The sequence below is a fragment of the Neophocaena asiaeorientalis genome, unplaced genomic scaffold (assembly GCF_003031525.2).
Source record: "Neophocaena asiaeorientalis asiaeorientalis breed wild unplaced genomic scaffold, Neophocaena_asiaeorientalis_V1.1 scaffold1, whole genome shotgun sequence".
NCBI lineage: Eukaryota > Metazoa > Chordata > Mammalia > Artiodactyla > Phocoenidae > Neophocaena > Neophocaena asiaeorientalis.
The window spans coordinates 5,829,003-5,838,058 of NW_020171981.1; the positions used below are offsets into that span (position 1 = coordinate 5,829,003).

At 58.6% G+C, this 9,056-nt stretch overlaps 1 protein-coding gene across 28 annotated transcripts in view; it reads left to right on the forward strand.

The window, feature by feature from the left end:
• Positions 1–9,056, forward strand: part of CACNA1G (calcium voltage-gated channel subunit alpha1 G) — a 62,264-nt gene that overhangs the window by 44,325 nt on the left and 8,883 nt on the right. For 16 of the 28 annotated variants that reach the window (XM_024743754.1, XM_024743781.1, XM_024743845.1 and 13 more), the window contains 4 exons: positions 6,792–6,943; positions 7,703–7,812; positions 8,567–8,700; positions 8,961–9,031. In XM_024743754.1, the coding sequence (XP_024599522.1) occupies positions 6,792–6,943; positions 7,703–7,812; positions 8,567–8,700; positions 8,961–9,031 (467 nt within the window). Of the gene's footprint in view, positions 1–1,682; positions 1,737–6,791; positions 6,944–7,702; positions 7,813–8,566; positions 8,701–8,960; positions 9,032–9,056 lie in introns of all 28 variants that reach the window. The other 12 variants (XM_024743746.1, XM_024743814.1, XM_024743771.1 and 9 more) reach the window with 3 other exon arrangements.

The window sequence follows — 9,056 nt, forward strand, 5'->3', positions numbered from 1 at the left end:
AAGATGCTCCCACCCCCTCCCCTCCCCCTTCCCCTCGAGAGCATGTCAGCCTCTAGAGCCTGCATGAAGCAGACCAGTTCAGCCCTGTGAGGGCAGGGGAGCTGCCCCCCTGCGGGGCTCCCGGTCTCGCATTGTGCTCCCCAGATGGTGCCAGGTGGGAGCTGATGCACGGTCCCTCCCAGCTCGACTCTGAGAGGAGCCTCATGGGATGAAAATCCTGCCGCCTTGCCCCGTGCCAGTGCCCATTGACCCCGGGCTTGGCCCAAGTGCCAGCCTTGCCTGCCCCAGCGCTGGCGAGCAAGCGTCTTCATCCTGTGGGACCCAGTGTCTGTAGCTGCTGGGCAAGGCCTCAGCAGAACCTACAGATGGACCGTGGCGTGAGCAAACCCCAGACCCCTCCTTCCTCCCGATCTCCAGAAGAACTCCCTGGCTTCCCGACTGTCCTTTTTTTTTTGCCAAGTGGTACAAAAATACTCCCTCAGCTCAGGGAAGGTCTGAGGTCACGGGAACTCTAAGGTCATGACGCTCTGGACTTAGACCCTTCAGCCCCTCACCTTGGATCTCCAACATCTCTTGCCATTGGCCGGGTGAGGCCCCCACCCCCTCCCTCCTCACACTCTCATGCCAGTGGGCGGGCCGAGGCTAAGCGAAAGACACCCAGATTCCAGGGAGGACGCAAGGGGTGACAGGCGTGCGGGTCCTGTTGTCTCCCTGTGTGTCTGCACTTGGCTCCCCTCCCCGTCTGCAGGACTCCTGCCTCTCTGTCTGGTACTCGACAATCTGTGGGACTCTCTCTCAGTCACTGCCCACGTCTCTCTAAGTGTCTTTATGTGTGGGTTTCTCAAGGCCTTTGTGTGTCTGCCTCTGTTTGGTCTGTGGGTTTCCCCTCCTCTCTCTACCCTTTCACAACCGTCTTTCTTATGCCGATAAGATCCGTGAGGTGCTCTGAGTTTTCCCTTTGGTTTGTTGAAATGTGAGTACTACCAAGAGGGTCGGGGGCTGCGGTGCCCCCCTCAGCCCCTGGCTCTATCTCCTGCCACCTGTGAAGGCACCTGGAGCGAGGGGAGGGCTGTAGGGGGGTGTGGGGGAGGTTGGGTGGGACAGAGCCCCCGCTCCCTGTGAGAGGCGGGGCTGCTCCAGTGGGCGGGGCGGGGACACTGGCCTCTGGGCAGCAGATCTGGGCCAGGGGCCCCATCTTGGCTCCCTGTGGACGGCTGAGGCCGAGCAGGTGCACTGCCCCCAGCAGCCGTGCTCCCACGCCGCCCCTCCTTGCAGTCTGCCCTCTCAGCAGGACATCTGCAGGTGGAACTCTTTTGGCAGGAGGCACCCGTGGCCCTGCCTGACCAGCTGGCTCCCCTTCCGGGGTCTGCAGCCTTCTCAGGGGCTGCTGAGGCCGCAGCACGGGTAGGAGTGGACATCTGTTCTGAGGACAGGCTTCCTGCCCTCCCCATGCCTCCGACTCCCTGACCCTGTGACCCTGATGAGCTGGCCGAATTGCTCAGCTTCCTCGAGTGCCCTGTGCCCGAGTTTGGGGCTGGCACTCAGGACAAGCCACCCTTGCTCAGCACGCCCTATTCGTAGGAAGAGTGAGGGTCAGAGCCCAGGGGGAGCAAGCTGCTGAGGGGGCCCTGCCCAGCGCACCTGGTCCGGCCAGTGACCGATGTCGTGTTTCGTTCTTTTAGATCTAATGCTGGACGATGTAATTGCTTCCGGCAGCTCAGCCAGCGCGGCGCCAGGTACTGCGTCTGGGGTTGTGGGTTCCAGGGTGTGGCCCGGGCAGTCAGGCCCGCCTCATGTGTGCCGGCATCCTCTTTGCTCCCTCTCCATGGCTCACTGATTCTGTCCTCTCGGGGTGAGGGCTAAGGGTCCCTGGGGTGCCGGGCTCCATGGCACCCCATAGGCCTGTGCTAGCTGGACAGGAGGTGAGGGCCTTAGCACACCCCTCCATCCAGCTTCTCTTGGTGGACCCTCCTTGTCTGGCCAGGCTTCCGAGGCCCGAGCTCCCAGCCCCCTGCCACCTCCTCCCAGGTCACACTGTTCGATTATCAGAGCGGCAATCTCTCCTGCCTCCTTTCGTCTGAAGGGGGTACTTTGATCCAAGCGGACAGGATAAGAGGAGCAGAGAGGGAGCAGATTTGTTTTAAAAATGTAACGATGAATAATTGAACAGACTCATTAATGGCCAGGTAATTGCAGTGGCCACGTCATCGCTGCGAACAGCAGGAATTAGGAATCAAAGGCCCGAGTTAGTCACGTGCCCCTCCCCCAAAAGCCAAAGATTTGGGAGTGAGTTGGGTCATTCTCTTTGAGAGCCGTGGCCCTGGGAAGGCCTTCCTGGTTCTGCCTGCTCTCCCCCGGTCCTTTGGCCCCTGCTCTCCCAGCACAGCCCCCAGACAGAGGTTCAGAGGTTTTGAGAATCTGTGACGGAGTCGTGGCGCCTCGTTACACCCTCTGATGTCTCCACCCAGCGGTTCCCAACCTGTTCGTCCCCATGGGCCCCCCTTGTCATCTCCTCCAACAGACCCCGCATTTTAAAAGACTGTCATTGAAGTTGAGAGCACTTCAATTATGATTTTGTTTCACCGTTTTTATTAATCAACGGCTCATCTAATTGCTAATCAGAGCTTCTGAGCTGCAGAAGCTTTCACACTGAACGATAGCAAAGAAAGACCATTTTGCCATTAAATTAGCTTGTGGGGTCTTAGCACAGGCATATGATTTCCTATAAGCCTTTAGAAAGATTGAGAAGAACCTAAGGACCCCCACGTGGCTGCCTCCTCAGGCTGCTGAGGGATTGGGACTCCAGGCTGGGAACCATGGGCTGTACCTTTCTCCACTTTTCTGCATTCTCCCAGGAGCCTGACTCCAGCAGACGCTGCCCTCTGGGTGCTGGGCTGCTTGATCAAAGGGGACCCCCTGAGCTGCCATTTGAGAGGTCACCCCTGAGGCCCCGGGTGGGTCGATATCTCCTGTCCCCACGGTGCTGAGCTATGATGTTTGGCATTGAGAGACCATCTGTGGGCTCAGGAGGCTCCAGCTGCTTTGTGTCTGGATTGCCTGGGCCCCACCTCTCAGAGTCAGGCTGTACTGTGAGTCCCTGATGTGTTAGGGAATGAGAGGAGGGTGAGGGGATGTGGCCTTCAGCTTTTCCCTTACGGGTTCACCTGGTCTGTAGGCTGACGTGTCTACACACACTCATGCCAAAATACCACAGGGCTGGCCCACAGAGGCTTCTCCCCCAAGAATCAACACGTGCAGATTCCCATGGCCCCCGAGACGGTCTCCTGACATACCCACTTAATGCTAAACACTCTCACACTGCACCGCCCCCTTCTGGGGACATTCTGCCATGCTCCTGTTGGCACAGGCAGGTATGTACACTGGTTACAACAGTGTCTTACCCTTCCAGCTGGTAATGAAGATGCAGAGACCCCAAACAAGGGCTCACGTCACCCCATGTTCCTCTTTCCCAAACCTTGTGTTCTGTGTGGTCCACACTAGAGCTTTTCAAATTTCACCGTGCCTGAGAATCACCCAGAGGACATATTAAAACAGATTCCCCACTGAGCCCCACCTTAGAGATTCTCACAGAGTGGTCCAGGGTAGGACCTGAGCGTCTGCATCTCCAATCAGCTCGCAGGGGGTGGCGATGGTAGTGCCTCAGTCTACCCAACGGTGTGATGGGGATGAAATCACACCCTCTAGTCTGGGGCTGCTGGAATCAAACACGCGCACCATACCTCCCTGCCAGCGCCACTCCCACCCTGTGCTGTCCCCAGCAGAAGCGGAGCAGCCATATCCCAGGGAGAGGCAGAAGGGAAGAGTCTTTGATTATCAGGAAAATGGTCCTGACCAGACACCTGGGTCCAGCCCAGCTTCCAGGCGGAAGGAGAGACCGGGGCTGCCGCGCAAGCAAGGCAGCTTCAAGTGATCACTCAGCCTCCAGCACCAGCTCTGCTCCCCTCGGCCTCCTGTGGCACCTACCTCCACTCACCCTCTCTCCTTCCGTCAGGACCCACTGACCAGGCCTGGCTATAGCAGCTGAAGGTGGCCTCTGTCATGGGGGCCTGTGTCCCTGGGAGTGACCCCTGCCTTCCTCCTAGCCCCACCACACTCCTTTGCAAACCTTCCGCCCTGGCTGTGCCTCGCGCTCCCGGGGACCCCTACTAACTCACTGTGCCTGTGGTTCTCACTCACAGCCTTGCACCCCCTACTGCACCTCTCCTCTGCTCCCGCCCCTGACTGGGGGCTGGGCAGTCCTAGGGGTGCCCTTCTCCCCGCTGTCTGACTCTGGTATTTTCTCCATCTAAGGCGGCTCATACTGGTAGGAGGCAGGGAGATGGGGCCAGGGCTGCCGACATGGCAGTGACCACTGGTCAAGGCCCCTCCTGGGCTACAGCTGGAGCTGTCAGAGCAGCACACCCACCCAAGGCTCCTCCCAGGGGTTCTCAATTTCTTCTCTGAGCCCAGGTGCTTGCCTGTAGAACCGAGGTCCGGGAGCAAAAGGGGCGTGGCATCATTCAGAGCCCAGCAACAAGAGCCTTTGGGCAAACTCTTCGAGGGCACCCTCCGGGCCAAAGCCCCAAGGCTTTGTGTCTAAACCCACCTGGCAGCTGGTGAGGGACTGGGGCTGGGAGTTCAGGTCCCGGCTGGCTCCGTTGCTGCCTCACAATGTGTAGATAACTCACTTTTTGATGGGCCTCCTTCTCTCCCTCTGTAAAACAAAGGGTTTGGCCGAGGAGATGCTTATCAGGTTGGCCCTGGTACTCTTTGGACCTGTGCTCTAATGGGGGGATTTCTGGCAGCCTGGGCACCTGCTGGTCTGAGGTCCAGGCCGAGGGTAGAAGGGCTCTGTACAGACCTCAAGGGCCTGGGACCGGTCGCTGTGAACAGATGCCCTGCTTCAGTCGTCCTGCCCCCACCTTCCCTCTGGGCCTCCACCCGTTCCTCAGACTCCTAGAGCAAGGCCAGGAGGCGGTGACAGCAGCTCCATCTGGCCTGGGGCTGCCAACACAGTCAGACTGGGGTGACAGGGGAGGGGGGGGACTCTCCCAACCTCTCCTCTGCATTGTCTCAGCTAATAATAGGGCTAATAATGAGCCACTTTTTCTAACCTAATTGTATTCAAACATTTCAGTTAATTCTCCATTCCTAGTTTAGCATAATGGGATTGGGTGCTTTCGGCACTTATGGAGATTAATGCAGAGAGAGAGTTCCAGCTGCTAAGGCAACGCTGGGCGCCTAGCGCCCTCTGGTTCTGTGGGTACCGAAGGAAGGAAGGAAGGAAGGAAGAGGCTGGCTCGCCCAGTCACCCTCCACGATAGCATCGCTGTGTGGATGACCTGTGGCCTCATGCTGTCCCCTGACCCCAGCCGCTCCACCCCCATTCTCCTGGGGGCCGGGAGGGCTGCCTGAGCAAACAAAGCCACAGTTGGCTGGCGCATCTCTGGAAACAAAAGTATGGCCCAACGCGCCGCATGGCGCACCAGAACACTTGGGGCTCTCTGCCTCTTGGTTATCCACACCTCAAGGCCGATGCTGGTGCGTGGCATCTGGTGAGGCTGGACGGGCGGCTCTTGGGTACTCTTCTGCCTTTGGCCTTTGGTGGGGGCCCACCCAGGCCGCTCCCCGCCTCAGTTTACCTCTCTGTTAATAGTCCTGCATGGGAAAGGACAGTTATAACCAAGCTGGCCTGAGCCCAAAGCTTCCTGCCGCCCCTGGCACAGTCCTCAGAGGCTGCAGCCCCGGCTCGCTGGCTTCCGCCCTAGACCTCCTGAGGGGGAAGGGCTGTCTGGGACCTGAGGCCGCCCCAAGCCTCCCCACGGGGTGCCTCTTCTTTCTTTGTGGCTGCCTGGGGACCCAATCTGTCAGCTGCCTCTGATGACATGTATCCCCAACTTGGCATGGCCTTTCCTCACACGTGGAGGAAGGGCCCCCTGTAATCTCCCGCCCCCAGATTCGTTCTGCCTGCTTTAGTAGGTCAACCTTCTGGTACCATGATTTTTATAACTAAGTGGTTCACTAATTACAAGAGAAATACGATGCCTCTGACAGATCTCAGACAGTGCTTCCAGCCCAGCCTGCAGGGGAAGCTGCCCTGGCCCCCAGGAGCAGGCTAGGCACAGCCTCATTAGAAACTGGGTGAGCCCTTCAGGTGCGACAGAGCAGAGCCCTGTGGCCGCCCCTCCTCCCTCCCCCACGTGAGGGTTCAGGAGGCCCAGACCCTGCCCCCGCCCCCGGAGGCCCTCTCAGTGGGTTGGTGCAGCCAGCCAACAAGATGTCCAATTTCCAATCCCCGGTTTTATCTCCAAATCCCAGCTCTGTGTAACCTCCTCTGCTCCCCTCGAGAGGCTGAGCTTGGTGGGGGAGCAAGAGCCTTCACCTCTGCATTGATGGAGCTTCCTCTGAGTCCAATAAGACCGGTCGTTTTTCACCTACTGATCTGGCCTTGCTGCAGAACATCGAGTCGAGGGTGTTACAAGGGGCTGCTGGATTTTGGAGGCTGCCGGGAAGGGGGCTCACCTGGTGTCTAATGTGGGTGGGGAGCTCTGCATGTCCTGACCCCTTCTTTGCCCAACTGCAGCCAGTAGAACAAACGCTTGGAGGGGTGACCCTGAGAGAGCTGCCCCTGCCCCAAAAGGGCAGTGCGTGGGGGATGAGGGTGCTGGTGACGCTGGAATGTTTCTGGCATTGGAGGCTGGTGGCTGTGAGGGACTGTGGGTGGAGGGGACGCAGGGGGCAGGGCCCGATGGCTGCTCTGTTCCCCCCTCCCTGCCCCGCTGCCCCACCAGAGGCCCAGTGCAAACCCTACTACTCGGACTACTCCCGCTTCCGGCTCCTCGTCCACCACCTGTGTACCAGCCACTACCTGGATCTCTTCATCACGGGTGTCATTGGGCTGAACGTGGTCACTATGGCCATGGAGCACTACCAGCAGCCCCAGGTAGGAGCGAGTGACTGGCCATCTGGACCCCACCTCCAGCCATGGGCCTGCCAGGCGAATCTAACCCAGCCTGAGCCAGAATGCCTCCGGCGAGTGCTGGGTGCCCTAGAGGGGGTCCTCTTGTACCCCTTGCAGTGACCCTCTGAAGATCGGTCTCATCTCGGTTTTACAGATGAGGACACTGAGGCTCAGAGAGGTTAGTTGACTTGATCAAGGTCACACAGCTAGGAAGTAGAGGACCTGGTTTCTTCACCCAGCAGATATTTATTGAGTATCTTAAACGCACTGGACCTTTGAGGGTAAGGAAGGCGGACCAGTGCCTGCCCTTCTGGAGTTGAAATTCTCGTGAACATCCAGCTCCAAACCTCACCTGTGGTCTTGCCACCTCTCAAATAAGCCTCCGTCAGCTGCCTTCCACGTCTCAGTTTTCCCATCTGTAAAATAGGGACATCGCACTGATAACGCAAAAGGCCCCTTCCAGTTCTAGCATTCTGTGCCTTCCAGCACATTCTCATGTGATCTCCTCACTGACCCTCAAGGAGAGAGATCCTTCAACACGAAGTTTGGATCATGCATGCGAATGAGAACCCTACTCTATCCTAGAGTGGTGACCAATGGTCAGCCATCATGGTGGGAAGAGATGAAAGGCCCCCTTAGGCTCACCTTGTCTCCCAGATCTGGGAAGAATGATAGAGGGGTCAGGGCAGGCATCGTCCCTGGGCCTTAAGAGACCCTGCATCTTGCCTCCATCCCTGCCAGATCCTGGACGAGGCTCTGAAGATCTGCAACTACATCTTCACTGTCATCTTCGTCTTGGAGTCAGTTTTCAAACTGGTGGCCTTTGGCTTTCGACGGTTCTTCCAGGACAGGTAAGAGAGAGGGGAGGGGCATAGGGGAGTGGGCAAAAGGGTGTGTTCTCCTGGGGAGATGCCCCGGAGGGTCTAGTGCCTGAAGACCTTTCTTGACTCTGGAGGTTCAGACTGCACTCCAGGGCCTACCCAGGGCTGATGGTGGGCTGGGGGTGGGGGTAGATCCGGGGCCTGAGGGATGGGAGGGAAGGGAGGAAGCTTGGCAAGGCAGAGCCAGCAGACACTGACAGCTGAAAACCAGTGTGGCTTAGACTGGAGCCAGACTGCCTGGACAGATCTGAATCCTGGCTCCATTACTTAGAAGCGGGTAAGTCTGGGTAAGTTACTTACTTAATCGCTCTCCGTTTCCTCATCCACAGAATGGGATATAATAGCTGTATCTACATCACAGTTGTGAAGATTGTGAGTTCCTATTTGTAAAGTCTTTCAAATAGTGCTTGGCACAGAGCAAATACCATATTAATGCTAGATAAAAAACGAAAAGCAGAGGCCCTCGAGCTAAAGTCCTAGCCCTACCTGTGCCACCGACTGGCCGTGTGACTGTAGATAAACCACCGCTTCTCTGCAGGATGGAAAGGCTGGACAGGCTGACCTCCACTCTCCTTTCTGTGGCTGAGAACGTGCCACTCGTGTTGCCACGACCGCCCCCTCCTCTGCAGCGCCCCCCTCAGGGAGCTGTGTCCTGGGCTTTCAGGTGGAACCCGCCCCCTCCTCTGCAGCGCCCCCCTCAGGGAGCTGTGTCCTGGGCTTTCAGGTGGAACCAGCTGGACCTGGCCATTGTGCTGCTGTCTATCATGGGCATCACGCTGGAGGAGATCGAGGTCAACGCCTCGCTGCCCATCAACCCCACCATCATCCGCATCATGAGGGTGTTGCGTATCGCCCGAGGTCGGTGCCCGGCTGCCTGCCCACCATGGCCACCCTCCCAGGGTGCCCTGCCCGGGGGGAGATGGCAGGGCTCAGCTCTGACTGGCTAGGGACGGGGTGGGGGTGGGTTCCGTGAGCCTTTCTTCCAGCCTCTGCCAAAAGGGGAAGCTGGGGGCCAGGCCGAGGGTGGGGGTGAAGCCACGGCAGCCTGGCCCTGGCTCCACCGGCTGTGTGACCTGGGACCCAGAGGGGCCAGCTCACGACGTTGTCCCGTCCCACAGTGCTAAAGCTACTGAAGATGGCCGTGGGCATGCGGGCGCTGCTGGACACGGTGATGCAGGCCCTGCCCCAGGTAGCTGGGAGGGGGGGGGGGGTGG